Raw genomic sequence first — 17,483 nt, 5'->3', positions numbered from 1 at the left:
CTTAACTTCTGTGCCAGTACCAATACTGGGTTACAACTATAATAAAAAGCAAACATGCACTTGGTAATATAAAATATCAGGTATCAGAGGCATGACTTGGGAATCTACAAGCTGCTTTGAATAAAAAGTTGTAAGTGCAGTTTGAGCTCTTGTAAATCTGCCCTAATTTGGAGTTTTATCCTATTTCAATCAAAGTTAACTTTTCCCTTTCAAGGCAAAGAGTATTGTCTTCCATAGCAGTTGTTAAATCACTTGAAGCAAATATTGTGAGGCAGTCTTGGAAAAGGGGCCTCAAGCTTTCAGTAGAAATTAATTTTCCTGGTCTCTTGCTGCACTTGGTAAATGCAACCACCTAGCAGCCTACATAGAAAACCTGACTGTTCAGTCAATTATGATGGATCTGCATGAAAAGGTCAGTGATGCTGTGCCTCTTGGACCTTCTGTGGTGTCATTGGTGTTACTGCTGGTGTTCTATCACCTCCTGTGTTCCTGCCAGGTTTCGCCATGACTCTGCTGACACGCTGCACTCGTTCCTCCCACCAGTCTGCTCACTGCCCATCCTTCACACCTGGGTCCCACTGCATCCTTGGTGCTGCAGTGAGTGACTCTGCCACTGCAAGCAGCACAAGGGTGGTGTGTCCTATGTGTGCCAAATGTTTGGATCTGTTGCAAAAACTTTTCTGAGCTGGCATTGTTTCTCCTGTATCCATCTTACTGTAATGCACTCCTACTAGGGTGGTCTTGTTCTTGGTGGATGGATTTTTCTGTCTTGGAGCAGCTGGTTTCAATGTGTAAAGAACAGAATCACTGTTTCCAGGAGCAGAACGCTGTGCCTGGAATTGTGTCATGCAGTTGGTGCACTGAGGACCTGCAGCCCTGCACTGTTTTGGTGGGCAGTGTGTGCGTGCTCCCCCTTGCTGCCAGCTGAGCTCCTGTGCCAGCGGTGAGCTGAGCACAGAGCCAGCTCAGCAGGGTTTTCTGGGCACATGTCCCCTGTGCTGTGTGTGCTCAGAGCTTTCACTGTTGGGCACAGCAAGGGTTTGCCAGGGTCTTCTGCCTGGCAGGGATGGCCACTCCTGTGCAATGTGTTTCCTAAGCAGTCCCTTGCTGCGTTTCCTCTTTTCCCTTGCCCTAAATTAATCAAACCCCCACTGGTGTTTCTGTCACACTTGAGCACTGGTACACCTCCTGTTCTTTCTGGTCCAGTCTTTTAGCCAACCTTTCCCTGCCCTGTCTTTTTAATTCTCCTTCCTACCCTGCTGGCCTCTAATCTTACATTTCCCACTTCTGATGGTACTTCCCGAGTACCTGCTCTGGTGATCACAAGCAACAGCATGAGCTGCTCAGCCTGGAACTGGCTGAAGGGCAGGGCTCAAAGGGTTGTAGTGAAAGGGAAGAAGACTGCTGCTGCCTGGTGATGAGTGACCAGTGGTGCTCCTCAAGGCTTAATTCCAGGGCCAGTTCTGTTCAATATATTTATCAGTGGGCTGGATGCAGGAGCTGAATGCACCATTTGCAAGTTTGCTGACAATGCCAAACTGAGAGATGCTGTTCACTCTTGAGGGACAAGGCCTTGCAGAGAGCTGGATCCTATCCATCCTATCCTAGATGGATATGAGTGCTCAGCAGCTCTGCTCTGCAGTGCTGTCATGGTTTAGGAATGGTATTCCCCAATTTTGTATTCCCACTGAAATACCCAGACCACCAAGCTTTCTCACCCCTCCTCCAGCTCCCTCTCTTCCCCTGTGGAGGGCTGGAAATGACAGCTGGAGGCACACAGAGCTAAAGATCACAGGTTGAGATAAGAACAATTTACTAGAAACAGCAGTGAAATAAGGAACTAACAACAGTGATAGGAACAGCAGAGTGTACAATTCATATCCAGTTGCTCACCCCTGCTGCAAAACTTAACCCTGTCCAAGCCAGAACCAGGACAAATGCAAAGGTCAGTGATTGGTAAAAATGAACAAACAAAGTCCAAACAACTAACAACCCCCAAGGATCCCCAAACTACAGCTTTTATGGAATCTCTTGTGTGTAAGGCAGCCAGGTGCACTCCCCACATGGCATTGGATGCTTCCTTTTCCCTGGAAGCCACCCTGGATTCCCCATGCTCTTGAACTTGAAGCTGCTTTGATGCAGAACTTCTATGGACTACAAAGTCTATGTAACACAGTGCTTGACACTGAAAAATCATTTTAAATCTACATGCAAGCTTGACTGAGAAGCCAGAAACTGCAGTTCTAAAGGTGGTGGAGAACAAAATTTTTGGCTTACAGTGCTCCTATATTCCTTGGAAAGCAAAAGAGCATCAAGGCATTACACAAGAGGTAGGCTTTATTTGGACACATCTGCAGTTGTTTTCTGTCACACACTTTCTTCATGTTCCTGGGTATTTCTCTCCCCCTTTGAGATTATTTTTATTTGTGCATGAATATATGTGTAGACATGCATACTTAAATCATACTTTGAAACACACTGTTCTTTTTGCTGAAAAATGTTAGTAGTGTTCCTTTTTTCACAATCAAGACAGTGAAATAAATGCCAAAACCTGGTTATGCAGTAACATGTTACAAGGTGTTGTTTGAAATCTCCCATGTACAAAAAATTGGCAGGGCTGCTGTTCTGCATCCCAGGTCTGCAGGGCACATTGCAAAAAGGTTATGTTGGCTGCAGCACAAGTCTGTCTTGTGATGACAGGAGACTGCCCCCAGGTATTCCTGGTAGCTGGATGATTTGAACTCTGTGCCATTATGCAGGAGCAACCAGCAGCTGACCTGTACCTGCTGAGAAAGTCTCAGTGGAGTGCAGATTCCTCCCATCTCCAAGCTGAGACCATAAATGCATTTCTAGTTTTAGTGAAAGAGACCCATGGCCACTACTGGGCTGTAATACAAGGACTTAGCCAATCAGCAAACAATCACTTCCAAATGCATGCTGTATTCTCAGGAAAGAATTCAATCCAGATTTAAATCTCCTGATTGTAGTTGGGGAACTCTTTACCTTGCATTCCTAGCACATTTTAAAGTTGCATGGGGTGGTGATGGGCATGTTGTTTCAAGTTGCTTTCTTATGCTTTCCACCTACAGCTTGCTTGACTATTTTTAATTTTTCTTGTTGGGCCAGCTGGTTTCATCAAACCAACTGGAGGCTCAGTTACACTGCGCAAAGTTGCTGCAACTAGCCTGGTGTACACTGAAAGGAAATGTGATAGAATACCACAGAAAGTCCTCATAGCTTTAAGTGTTCTCAAAGTGGGCAGTAGAAAAATATCTTTGCTGTCTCCAGAGGTCTTAATAGCAAATTAAAATAATGAGGTGGGATTTTTTTACACTTTTTGCAGTGAAAATTGGTATTCCTGCTTTGCTGCAGTCTTTCCTGGGGATATGACTGATTTATATGTCACACTGGGGTTTTAGGATACGCTTGCCACGTTTGGCCAGAGGCAAGTGTCTCTGCCTGTCAGCATGCTGGCTTGGCTTCAGGTGTTCTGGCTGCTAAAGCCCTGCCTCTGGGAACTCTGGAACCTGTCTCACAAGTGATGCCGCCCTGGAGACTCATCTGGTTTGGATTTTTGCAGTCCCTAGGAACCACAGGGCCTCGTGCCTGGCTGAGGGACTGTCAGACACACATCTGCCTGTAGAGCTTTGCCTGGTAGAAGGTGAGTTTCTTCTGAATTTCTTCCTCTTTTGACGTCAAATTAGAGCACTGGGCCCAACAGATACTGTATTGCCTAAGAGTCTTGCAATTCTCATGTACTGCATTACTGAACTACCTACAAAGCAGCTCTAAAAGGTAGCACTGTGATCTGTGAGACAGGCACCAGTCCTATCTTAGAACTCCCACCTACTGGATTTTTTTTAAGGCTTTCTCAGTTCACAGATGCTTCCTATTTGAGCTTGTGGGTTCTCCTGGATGTGGCAGTCAAATCATAAACCCAGAGTGAGAAATGCTCCTTTCAGTGCAGGTCTTTCTGTGTGCTGCTGCTGATTCTCACCAGATGTAAATGCTCTGTAAGCAAGCTCAGGTATTCTGGAGCAGAGCTCTTGCTCCTTCCCTTGAAGCTGGGCTGCTCTGTGTGGAGCCAACCCTTGCATTTGTGCCTGAGTCTCTTCCAGCTCTTGCATTATTAATATTTAATCCAAGCACTGACTGGAGCAGACACAAACTCAGGTTCCATTCTCCCTTTGCCTGTTGATGGGCTACATCCCTGTGGTCTTCCCAGCTGGGTGAATATTCCACCTTGTAAACTCCAGGAAAATAACCTAATTAGGAGGAACCAAACCACCTACCCTGATTACAGCAATTACCAAGGAAGTGCAAATTAAGGTCAAAGCTTTACCCACCCACACAGCTCGAGATGAATGGGAAGCTTTCCCTCAAAAGTCCAAAGTGTCCTCAAAATAAGGTGCTGGGGTTGTGCCCTGCTGTGACACAGTTTAGGGAATGCCCTACAGCAGTGTACAAGTACCAGTTACGCTGCATTTTGATGCTTAAACTGTCCCAGCACAGGCAGCAGCAGATCCTGGGTCTAAAGGGAAACTTTCTGGAGGAAGATGGCCCTGTCCCATCAGCAGAACTGGGCTTGAGAAGACCTGTGGGTTGGATTTAGGAATCTCCTGGAGCAGTTAGATAATAATTAAATGATCTATAATGAATAAATAATTGATTTGCAACTCTCAGCACTAAACTTGCGCTGCTGGTTCTTAAAAATTTCTCACTTGGGGGGGGGAGAGGTGGAACAAAAAGTTTATGTTTGGCAGCTAGGTCTCCCTAAGCACTCAGCTCATTTTGTTTGTTTCCATGAGTCATTTTTAGAAAAGTCAACAATAATCTTGAGTCATACGTAGTCTGAAGCCAGCTTCTTAGAGAACACAGCTTTCTGGAGGAGAGTGAAAAATATCCTGAAAGGAAAAGTGCTTCTCTGGCTTTTGTACATAACAAGAAATTATGTTTTTAAAGCGAAGAAAAAGCGTATTATGCACTTGGCTTTTGAAAACATAGAAAACAACCCTTCCTGTCTGTCCCTACCATTCTGAGCGCTAGGAAGGCATGGGACAGAAAGGACAAAAGAAAGCTGAGCCCCCCTTGAACGAGTATGTGGTTGCTGACTGCGTGCAAATGCTCAGGTCCAGAAACACAGGCAGGGAAACGGGATGGAGGCGGCTCCTTCCATCAGTGCAAGTTCACTGTACATCTCTGGCTACTGCTCTGTCAGAAACAGCCTTCCTCCTACAAACACAGCCTGCCCCAGCTCCTGCTTACCTCTAACACCGTCATTTCTGGAAATCAGGTGTCAAGAGATCTTCCCAAATCAGGTGCTTTAAAACTCCACCCACAGTTTCCTTCCTGTGCTCACAAGTGCCCCAGCGCAACCCTAGCTGCACTAGGACTGACTCAGAGGTCCCCTGTGGACAGAATGGTTTTTTTTCTTGCTCTTCTTAAAGCAGTTCAGCTTCCAGGATGTGATAGTTTGTTGTGAGAAGGCCCCAGCTCATTGCCTGGAAACACAGTTATTAGGGAGTATCTGTTCCAAACGAAGTAACAAAAGCACAAGTCTTCCATCTGATCTCTTCAGATGGGAAGAGCTTCAGCTAAATACAATGTACTGCTTTACAGCGCAGGGAGTTCTTCCCTCACCTAAAAAAATTGTTTGTTCTGAGGCTACAAACAGCTGTTCTGCATTTGTAACAAGGAAAATACACTACACAAACCACTATGATAAATATAGTTCTATGTGGCATGAACAGACTACTAAAAAGGTCAGTTGATATAAAGAATGTACAGGTGACAAATATATGTACATGTGAAAAATGAATATACAGACCTGCTCTCAGTTAAACATGGCTGGATTTCTTTTCAGCCACAGAAGTGATTAAAATGATAAGTCCTAAGAGCCAAAGCATCATTTTTATTACCTCCAGTGAGAAGTGGCTAGTGTGCAAAATAAAATACTGCTGCCTCAGATGTGCTTACCTGTTTAAGCTAAGAAGTCTGCTTGATCCATAGAAACAGATGCTGAGTGTTAAAACAAATCTCACTCAAAAGCACTGATGCAGGAGGCTGTCATAACAACTCTGGCAGAGGGTTGGTTTGTGCATTTGACAATATTGACTAATAACATTATTTTCCTTTATTAACTATTTTTTTTCTGATTTGTCTTATGCACCAAAAACTTCCCTTCTAATGCAAACACTGCTGGACTGCCAGAAACAGGCCCTGTAAAATTTTTAAAATTTTTCAAAATCACCACTCTTCTAGCTAAGCAAAGTTGATTCTGATTTTTCTGACCTGTTTTATTAATTTCCAGCAGCAAGCTTTAATCTCAAGAGTGTCATGAATAACCAATCATCTTTTTTACTCCATAAATAGACAATAACTGTTCTGAATCTTTCAGTAGTAGCAACTGCACCTTGCATTCATATATAACATCTTCCCAGCAGAAAGCTGAGGCAAGTTTCTCCCTGTGCTGCTGCTTCCACCTGACTGAGTCACTCACCTTGTCTCCTAGCACAGTGTTTGGCCCTTAAAGGCAAGAAAGAAAACTGGTGCAGGTGAATATCATTTTGCTTTGCACCACCACAGTTTGCAATTGCACTGAACAAACTGATTATGCCAATGCACATTACTAAATAATACAAGGAATAAAAAGTCATCAACCATATCCACTACAATTTCACTTTCTTGGCTCTGCTTTACTGAAAACATGAAAATAGCTGACCATAACTGTAAACTTGAGCAGAGATGTAAACTTTGATACACTAGGGACAATTTGAAAAACTAGGGAAAAGATTGCAAAGGCAATTGACCAGGGAATAGCTGGAGCACAGTGGAGAAGTATCTATTGAGAACATACTTGTTGTTTAAACAGTTGTTCTGCTTGTACAGGTAAAGGGCTTGGGAAGGAGTTCATTTAGCTACAGAAATGTGTCTCTTGTAGCTACCTCTGTTAACAAGGGACAAGGAAAGTGTTTCCCCACAGACTATAAACCCATCACTGAAATCAAATATATAAACTGAATATATTAAAGCTTTGAATTTTATTACACTTAATTTCTTCTGAATATCTTACCCTTCTCCCCTGTCCAAGGTAAACCTAAACATGAGAAATGGAAGGATAAAGGAGAACTCCACTAAACGTGGAGTACATTTCGTCAGAGTCTGTGTAGGCCAGTTTGCCTCCCGTTACGACGACGTTCACTTCGTCTCCTGCTTTGAGGTGAAGAACAAGGTGGAACGTCCCAGGACCGCCACAGGTCTGTTTCCCCGAGTAGGGTTTGTGATACTCCAGCAGTTCCCTTCTGTAGCCAGCGGTGTGGAGCTGAGCCACGCTGGCGTTGGAGACGGACAGCACCGCTTCCACGTACTCGTCCCTCTCCGGGGCCAGCACGGCCGTGATCAGGTAGCGCCCTTCGTACGGCGACGTGAAAATGCCTGCAGAACAGAGAGAGCCTGCACTGCCCACAGCCACTCAACACGGGGACACCTGACTGCCCTGAGCACAGTGACAAACAGTGATAAAGCCGCGTGGGTCACCCACTGCTCCTGCAGGCAATGAGGTCAGCCTGGGCAGGCGACCAACTGATCGGAGTCACAAAGGCGAAGGCACACCTTGCACTCTGTGCTTGAGCAGGAGGCAGCTCCCAGTTAGGGACCTTGAAGAGGCAATATGAGAACCTCTCCTCCTCTCCCACCTCTCCCTCTCCCTGTGCCCCAGCCACAGTGAAGTGGATGAGTAAGGAACCTCACCTCTGCTCAGCTGGGCTCACGGGGGCTGAGGAGCACACCCAGCTGTGTATATAGAGGTGAGCTGGGCCTCAGCAGTACTGGGCAGTCATGGAAAACCAGCCATGAAAGCGTGTGCCTGTCCACACCCACAGGGAGCTTTTACCCCATGTGTCTGGTTTAGATGGACTTACTTGGTTTCAATGTCCCAGCAAGGCCTGAGGTAACATGGAACACGGTAACCCCTGCTCCTGCCTGTCCAGCATGCCTGTGGGTGCATTCCTTAGCTGTTACCTGTATTGGGGTTATAGTAGTCCCCGTCATTCACAAGCACTTTGTTGAAGTGAACCACGCCGACATCACTGGAAAAAGGCTTCTGTGTGAGCCCAGCAGAAAATGACACCAGGGAGGGCACAGCAGCAGTGGCAGGGCCTGAAATGGGTAACAACACAAGTCAGAATCACATCAGGATGATAACACAGCCTTGTTCCTATGATGTTTTATAAATCTCTGTCTGTTCCTGCACATACTCCACTTGGACTAATCCTGCCAATTGCAGGACGCCAGAATTAGCAGAATACATATTACTAGCCCAGGTGCCAGGTGTCTCACCTTAAAATGTACTGAGCAACATAAAGTGCCTGCCTTGGCCAAAGGTTTGGGTTTTTTTGGTGGTGGGGTTTTTTTTGTGTTTTGGTTTTTTTTTGTTTTGGGGTATTTTTTGTTTGGTTGTTTGTTTTTTGTTTGTTTTGGTTTGGGTTTTTTTCTGTTTTAAGGAAACAGTACATGGCTGGTAAATGCTGGCAGTGGAAATCCTAGCACCCTTCAATTCAATGATGCTTCTGCCCAAGACCTTTCTCAGGACAGAAGCTGCCTTTCAACATCTCCACTCTCCATCACTATCACAAAGGCCATAGGAATGCTAAAGATTATAGCTCGTGCCAGCTTTCCTTGTCATGTTGTGCACAGCTTAGATCTCCCACTTTCTCTGCCAAAGTCCATTGAAAATGGCTATAAGAATATATAACATTTCTGTATTAATGCAAAAAGAACCTTTTGTCTCTCTCCAGCACTTCTCTTCTGGGGGACTTTTCACTTGACAATTTTCCTTCTTTTCTCACCAGATCAAACAGACACTTAGGTACTTTATAGTGGCTATCCAGCTGCTAGATGAACACTGCTTGTTAGACTGAGTTGGATGAAATATAATTTGAACAATTAAAACGAATTTTTACTTTTAACAGACTGACAATATCAAGTGTTCAGTGCTCAGTCACTTATTAGTCCCATTCCAAATACCTTCCCTTTAAACATTTTCCTTAAGGCAGTACACACTGCTAGAGTCAATTCTTGCTGCTATGTCTGGGCAAGTAGCGAAACAACAAATGCCCTAGAGTTGTCCACAGCTGCTGTTTCACTCTGCTCCTTCTGCCTTCCTTGAAATTAATGTTTGGCCTCTCCCTCTCAATCAGAGATGCCCATCAGCAACTAATTGTAAATTCATCAAATCCTGCATTAAAAGGGACCCACAAGAACCACCTAAGTCCAACTCCTGGCCCTGCACGGGACCCCAACAATCACACCTTGTGCCTGAGAGCATTCTCCAAGCTCTTCTTGAATTCTGTCAGGCTTGGTGCTGTGACCACTTCCCTGGGGAAGTTGCAGCGCCTGACCAGTGTAAAAACACTTTTCTTAAAATCCAATCTAATTCAGATGATATTGCTTAAAATTGAAGCTTAAAAAGTCACATAACTTCACCTAAAATGTGGATATACAAATGTTCTGCTATTCACTGTTTTTCTGAATAACTCAGCCTGGGGGGTGGGGAGGAGAAGGCAAAGGGGAAGACAAGCCTGCAACTTCAGAGCTGGCAGATAACTACACTGATTTCCTTCAGGGGCTGGTAACCAGCTGCCTCACTTATCTTTGGAAATCTTCTTATTCAGCATTTTGTTTCAAGCTCCAAAGATAGACAGAAGCCCTTTTTCATTACTTCTACCTGCGAGTGTGCCTGCAGGTGCAACTGCAAGCTAAGATGAGGTTATTTGAAAGGACCAAAATTAATTGCAGGAAGCCTAGTTACTTAAACAGCTTCTGTAAAGCTTCACCACCTTAACACAATGCTGCTTACACAGAAAGCTACTCTCAGCTTACCTTGAGACTGAAATTAACTGAAAACACACCTCAAATTCTTGGCTCACTTTCCCCTGCAGTAGTACTGCAAAATGGAACAAACCACATGTTACCTGCCCAGAAACACTGCCAGCTCTGGAGCAGCAACAGCTCTGTTTGGGTTGGTGTCATCTGAATAAAGGAGTAACTCCTGCCCTGGCTCTCCACAGCTTCCTTGAAGATTTTCCTTCACTAATTGCTAGAGTAGTTATTAGAAGTACCTATTTGTTGCTAAGCTGATGAAATTGCTTCAGATCTGCAGCTGAGTTCAGCACACCATATGTATCTATTCAAAGGAGAAATCTTAAACCTGTCTAAATATGCTGTAGATCAGTTCAGGGGGTGATATAAGGTCACACAGTAAAGATGCACTGTGTCTGTGCTCTCTTCCCCTCTTCCCACCTTCTAGATGGACTTGTGCCTGTTTGAAGTTTTCACAATTCCTACCAACACCTCGGCAGTGCTTTTTCAAAAAGCACCATCTTCTCCTACATGTCCCCTCTTGCAAACACTTTTCTTCAGGCAAAGATCAAAGCTCAGCTTCTTGAAGGAAGGTCCAGGCTTGGACACTTAAGCAGTCAATATTGTGGAAGTATAAACATCAGGAAAAAAATTAAAGCATTTTAAAGCTGTGAACCAGAGGCACAGCTCTGATGAAGAAACTGCCAGGCAGATAAAATGTTTCACAAAAGTTTCAACTGCAGTTTTACTCCCCCTTTTGGGGGAGGAAAAATCTCTTTTGACTTCAGATGCATTCAAGAAGCTTTCACTTGAGATTTTACACATGGAGGTAAGCAGGAGCAGGTAAGTCTGTTCTTGGCAATCTGTGCTACTGTAATGCATTCTGAGGAGTCAAAAATTAACAGAAGATGCATGGGTGGCCCTTGTTAGGCTACATCTCCTTCCACCCATCTGCTAGCTGTGCTCCTGGTTCCAAGCACAGTTCATGCCTCCCACAGAGCCCAAGGGCCAGAAGGAAAGAAAAGACAAAAAAGATCATGAAGCAAAACAAAACAGCACACAGCACAGGCATTTGCTATCAAGATGAAAGGAGAAAAAAATAACAATGTGAAGGTGCTGCGGACAACTGCTCAGCAACTGGAATGAGGATTCTTCAGGAACTGACACAGAAAAAAGAATAAGTACATAATTCATTTGTCAATAGGCACTTATGAGTCCCTTGGATACAGCAGGAGTAAGGAGGATTTGCCAGATTTCCTCTCACATATGGTCAATACTCCTAAATCTAAATGAGGGCAAAGTGTGTAATTTCAGTTGGAGCAAATGGGACAAAATACAAGCAATTTATTACTTCCCTGCCTAGTTTTTTTAAACGCTCCAATTTGACCTTAACATCTCATTCCTCCTGCCTATGGCTTGGCCATGCAGCACAGCACCACACTGATTTCCACGAGCCAGTGCTCAGTGAAGCTGCTCTGCTAAGTCACAGTGATTCTGATGTGGATGATATCTTGGTGTGTTATGAAGACACACACACTTTCCTGCTGAGTCTGTTAGTAATATCTGTCTGCTCTTACAATTCCATCCTTTCACACTGCAGCAAGAGAATATTGCTCCAGCACTTGCCTACTGTTCCTTATACACAGCTAAGGAATCTGAAAAAATAAAAATCAAGAAATGCTCTGGTACTGAGAGATGCAAATCATGCCTCAGCATTCAAGAAAAGCATGAAAGTGGGCTACTTTAGTCCCAGAAGACAGAATTGGAGCATTGGAGCCCTCAATCTGCCCTTCTTCCTGAGCAGTGCTTTTATGTAACAGAAGCTATTCAGAAGCAGAATGAAAGAGAGTACTCAGAAGGCCATTTTAATAGTACAAGCTTCTTATATTAGGAATTATAGTACAATAAGGTCTGGTCATCTTTCAAATTTGAATTTGAGCACTACAAAATGCACTGAGTGAAGACTGCCAAAGACATCACAAGCAGTTGTCCAGAGCTAATGAGACAGTAAGGATTCCTTGGTGCCTTATTTAAGTTCCTCCTCTGATAAGCCAAAAATCTTCCTTTCTCCAGCTGTTTATTTCCACAGCACTGTTACCTGCTGAATTCTGCCCCAGAATGCCCTCTCTTCATCAGACACTGACAACTACAACCACAGACTCAACTGGACTGGAAAAAACCTCTGTGATCATGGAGCCCAACCTATGACTGAACACCACCATGTCAACCATGGCACTGAGTGCCACATCCTTAAACACCTCCAGGGACGGTGACTCCACCACCTCCCTGGGCACTCCATTCCAGTGTCTAATCACCCCTTCTGTGAAGAAGCTCTTCTTCATGTCCAGCCTAATCCTGCCCTGGTGCAGCTTAAGGCCATGTCCTCTTGTCCTGTCACATGTTGGCAGAAGAGGCTGACCCCCAACGGGCTACACCCTCCTTTCAGTGGTTGTAGAGTGATAAGGTCACCCCTGGGCCTCCTTTTCTCCAGGATAAACAGCTGTCCAGCCCCCTCAGCTGCTTCTCATCAGATTTGTGCTCCAGACCCTTCACCATCTTCACTGCCCTTCTCTGGACACGCTCCAGCACCTCAGTGTCCTTCCTGGATTGAGGGGCCCAGAACTGGACACAGCACTGGAGGTGTGGCCTCCCCGGTGTCAAATACTGGGAAGAATCACTTCCCTGGTCCTGCTGGCCACACTATTTGGGATAGAGACCAGGATGCCACTGGCCTTCTTGGCCCCCTGGGCACACACTGCCTCGTGTTCAGCCAATGCTGACCAGCACCCTTGGATCCTTTTCCCCTGGGCAGCTTCCCCCACTCTGCCCCCAGCCCGTAGCACTGCAGCAGGTTATTGTGGCCAAAGTGCAGCACCTGGTACTTGTCAGGTACTTGAGGTCATGTTGAACCTCATCCAATTGTCCTCATCCCATCAATCCAGCCAGATTAGGGACAGTGGATGCAAATGCTCCAAGTCCACAAAAGTCTTAACAGTTTTTGGTACCACCCTTATCTCTCTGTTTTCTGACTGTCTGCCATTGAGGTCTGCAAGGTACACTGTGGGGATTTTAAGGACAGATCAGCAGGAATATCATGTATTTAGAGAGATATTCAGTGGCATGGATCAGGAAAATGAACTCCTTGGTCAAGCCCACCTCCCTCTGGATCCCAGGGTGGTAACTGTTCCACCAACACGTTCCACCAAGCACAGATGGGTGCACTCCTGCCTTGCCCTGCCTTTTCAACACTTCTAACATCCACCCACTCTTTCACACAGTTTTAGCATAAACTTATTAAAACACTGCTCTCTATAAATTGCAATGGGAACAAAACCCCCAGGAAATCCATTTATCACAGAAATCTAGACATCTATATTGGCTTTGCTGGCATCAAGATAAACGAATGTTTCTTTACTTCTTCTCCTTTTCCAGAAACCTCATCTATTGCTGCCTGTTCTTACCACCGCAATCCTCAAATGCAAAAAGATTGCTTTAAGGCTATGATGGAATTTTAATTAGCAGGTATAAATATCAGAATGAGAGCACAAACTCTTTACAATTCTTTTTTTGTCAGTCCCCAGACCATTCTTCATGAAGTCTATTTGTGATTCTGTTATGGCCATTAAATTAAGTCCTGGGGCAGTAGGTTTTTGAATTCCATAAAGCCCTAATGTTTTACTTCCATCTATTGCCCGTATTTCCTCAAACAAATTTAGATGAAATAACTTCTTTTGAAGAGGATATGGAAATACTTTGATCAAGGATACCATTCCCCAGGGTTTGATAATATCTTGAGTATGAGACTGCATTACTGGCAGCACCCAATCAACATATTTATCTAGGCCAACCAGCATGTCCCACATAAATTTTATACCTGTTCATCATAAATTCTTAAATAAATTGTGATATTAACAATTGAAAAAAAAGCACCCCAGCAAACCAAGAAAACTGCATTCTGAATCATTTCAATCAGTGGCTGTCAGTGGCAGCACTCCTGCTTTCACTGAAGTCACGAACTTGAGCCCTGGTGACTGTAACAAAGCCAGAAGCTCTCCCAAGAGGAGAACAACCTCATAAAGATGCCAGCAGTTATTCAAGATCTTAGTCTTGGCCTTATTCATGTTTTAATAAAGAAATAATAAAATCATCATAAATACCTATTTATTTTCTCATTTAGAAGGCATACAGAAAGGTGCATGCTGACATTAGCTAGAAAATACAAACTCTCTGTATTTAAAAAACACACAGTGAAGTAAGTAGCAAAAACCCAAGATGATTTTTCAAAACCCAACTCCTCTCCTCATCTCCATCTGTTTTCAAAAGATACAGATTATGTTTTAATGCTTAGGTCTAGAAAATATTGATCAGATTTTCCTCAATGCTAAAGTTAAATACTAAAAATTAACATATTTTTTTCTCTCAGCCATGACCTTCCAGGCACTGAAACAAATATTAAGAACCCATGTGAAACATTTCTAGGAAAAAACTGCCTTACCTTGTGAATCCGTGGTAGAATGAGGTGGCTTTGGATATCCTACAAAGGAAAAGTAATATGTGTGACTCAGTATACAGCAGAGTACATTACGACCAAATATCACTGCAGTGCTCTAGAAAGCATCCCTGGTTACTGAAGAGCAACCTACCAAAACAGCTATTAAATAGTGTCCCCTATGAAATGCTCAATTATTGTTAAACTGGGGTGGTCATGGGAAAGAGAACCAAGTTATTACTCCAATGTACTAAATCCACTGCAAGAACTATGGAAGGAAAAAAAGAAATTGAGTTTCCCTAGTGGCAAAGACTGCTGTAGTTACCAGGGATTTTACATCATCTCTGTTGACCTCATGCTTTGTGCATCCTTGGAAAGGCAGCAAAACTGGCACTGAGTGTGTTTCCCCCACTCCTGCAGCCAGCTGGAGGCTGCAGAGGCCCATTCACAAATCATCTCTGCTGAAAACCCATTCCCAACAGCCTCAGTGGGTGTCCGTGAGAGGCCAAAAGGGGGCTGGCAGAGCACAGCAGATCTCAGTGTCAGCTCTTCATCAAGACCTGACCCACCCATTGCACTCAGGAGTGATGCACTACAGCCTGGTTCTCTCACCTGGTGCTCCAGCGTACCCTTCAGCAATGGGCATGGTGCTCTGGCCGGCCTGGCCATCCGCGCTCCTCAGGCGCCCTCTGCCAGACATCAGAACCGTGCCAGGAGGCCCTGCCTCCCCCGTCTCCAGGATGATGCCGGTTGTTCCAGGCAGAAGCGGCACCACTGCTGACCCTGGCAGAGCTGGGCGAGGGGGAGGCCTCAGCTGTGGTGGGAGGAGGGGGATCCTGTGCCGTGGGGGATGCATCCTGGGCCGGGATGGCAGCAGGGAAATGCCAGGCTGGGGCTGCAAGGGCGGCCTCGGTGGCAAGGGATGCTGCGGTACTTCTGGCCGCCCTTTGACAGGAGGAAAGAGGAGGAAAAATACAAAATTATTTGCCTAAAATAGAACATAAGCTTGCATGGTTTTGCATGATAAATACTTCAAAATAAAACAGGACTGAGTTGGAGGCCACCTGCTCCCTGAGACCCAAGACTGCACTAGCTAAACGCCGTTCCACTCCTGAAGTTCTACAGACTCCACTCCTTACAGCCTGCGTGGCACAGGGAAAGGAATGAAGACAGCCTGGAGACAGGACAAGCAGCAATCAAATAACCTATGAACATTCATTCAATTGTTACACCAGCTTGGCCTTCCTGCACCAAACAGGCAGAGCATCACACTTATTCCCACCAGTACCTTCATTCCAGAGCGAGCTCTCCCTGTCCCTCTCTTTCTCTCTCTCTCTCCCTCTCTCTCCTCTCACTTCAGTTCTCCCCAGTCCCTTATACCCACTGTGCTTACTTTTGACTCTCCACTCCCACAACTCTCAGCACAAGGCTGTCCCTCTAGCACCATCATAAGAAAAGTTATCCACAGCAAAAAACACCAGTAAATGAACATGACTTAAGAGGCTTTTCCCCTTACTTAAAAAAGCAACAAGCTTAAACGTCCTAGTGCTTCCATTACTAATATTTTCTGCCAATTAAGGGAGAACTCAAAGATATAATCTACCAGAAAATTCTTTATTGTTTAAATCGAAGAGATACCATTGAAAAACTTTTCCACTGGGGCAGCCAACCCATATGACATCAGGCTTGAACAGCACTGACATGGTTCCATTTGTGTATCTGGTCAGGATCTAAGCCCTTTATGGGAATTCTGGTTTATTCATAAAAATGAAGTCCTAGATGCAATGCCCTCCCAAGTGTAAAGCTGAATTACATTCCACTAAGAACAGAAATTTACAAATGTGTAGATTTTAGCAGATGCAATGACAGCTACAACCCATTAAAAATTTATCTGATACAACTTGTCACATACCAGAGATGCCTGCCCAGGTGCCCAGCAGAGACCACCTCTCTAAGTGGTGCCCACAATGAAACACTTCAATTCAGTACAGTCCAAAATTCACCAGTGCCTAGGGCTAACCCATCTGGCTGTGCCAAGCAGCAGATGTGGTGTGAGCCTTCCCCTGGCTCTGTTGTGTGTCTGGGGAGCCCAGGAGAGCCTTACTCTGCACACTTGGGGAAGAGTTTACAACAAACTTGTGCAGGTATTGTCTCCAACACATGGCTGGGGTCCAGACTGGCAACCCACGTGCTGTTCTGTGACTACTCCACACCTGCACTTTACCCTTGTGAATTTCATGTCTTGTTTTCAGTCTCATAAAAGCCTTAAAGCCTACATAAGCCTTCAGGAGTACTGGGAGGCTGTCTGAAGTCATAGTCTCACACCACCTGCATTCATTTGCTAGATATGGCCGCTAGGAAAAAACCTCCCTGATCTTTGCTGGCTGACTTTTAACCATGAGGAGAACTGAAACTCATACAGGCAATGCACCACAAAGCTGGGCTGAAGCTCACTCAGTAACTCTGTCCACAAGGCAGAGGCCTAAATAGTGAAATGTTTGCTTCATGCAGATTAAAACTATTTTCATAAAAACCTTAAAATTAAAAAAAAAAATCTTAAAAAAATGTAAAAAAACCCTGAAAGTATCAAAGTGAATTTTTAACAGAATTATTTGCTTTGTAAGACAATTTCCGTCCACAGAGGCATTGATTTAGACCTTCAACTAAAATCTTCAGATTAACCTAATTGAAAAAACAAATTGACAAAGTATTTTACCTTGGGATGCATGTACTTGTCATTTCTTGAGTCAATTCTGCTAAGCCTCATTAAGACAATTATTTGGGATAATACTGGGAAAATGAATACATTTCTCTGCTTGCTTTTCTAGACCTTTAAATAACAATCAACTGCTGAAATCCCATATCCTGAGCAAACTGCTTCCTTGCATGCAACATGAATACTGCAATATTCAGAACTGTCCCATCTCCATAACACCAAATCTGGAATCACTAAAGCTCAACTTCAAGTGGAAGCAATCAGATATGTGTGTGTACAGATCTGCTTGAACTTGGCTGAGCAGGCCATGAACACAATCTTCCCATCATCTTCCCATCTATCTGGGAAGGCAAGGACAGAGCTGAGATCATTACACAGCTATGAACAGGAACACTGTTCTCAGCAGCAGCATCCTTGCTG

General features: G+C 44.5%; 1 protein-coding gene across 1 annotated transcript in view; it reads right to left on the bottom strand.

The window, feature by feature from the left end:
• Positions 1–7,096: 7,096 nt before the first annotated feature.
• The window catches only part of EMILIN2 (elastin microfibril interfacer 2), a 31,416-nt gene continuing 21,029 nt past the window's right edge, over positions 7,097–17,483 (bottom strand). The window contains exons 5-8 of the mRNA XM_054285060.1: positions 14,960–15,292; positions 14,354–14,392; positions 8,020–8,157; positions 7,097–7,434 (exon numbers count right to left, since the gene is read on the bottom strand). Of these exons, the coding sequence (XP_054141035.1) occupies positions 7,097–7,434; positions 8,020–8,157; positions 14,354–14,392; positions 14,960–15,292 (848 nt within the window). The remainder of the gene's footprint in view (positions 7,435–8,019; positions 8,158–14,353; positions 14,393–14,959; positions 15,293–17,483) is intronic.

The sequence above is a fragment of the Melozone crissalis genome, unplaced genomic scaffold (genome assembly GCF_028551555.1).
Source record: "Melozone crissalis strain CALT ecotype California unplaced genomic scaffold, PUWL_Pcris_2 ptg000042l_1, whole genome shotgun sequence".
NCBI lineage: Eukaryota > Metazoa > Chordata > Aves > Passeriformes > Passerellidae > Melozone > Melozone crissalis.
This window is presented reverse-complemented; position numbering and strand designations above follow the sequence as displayed.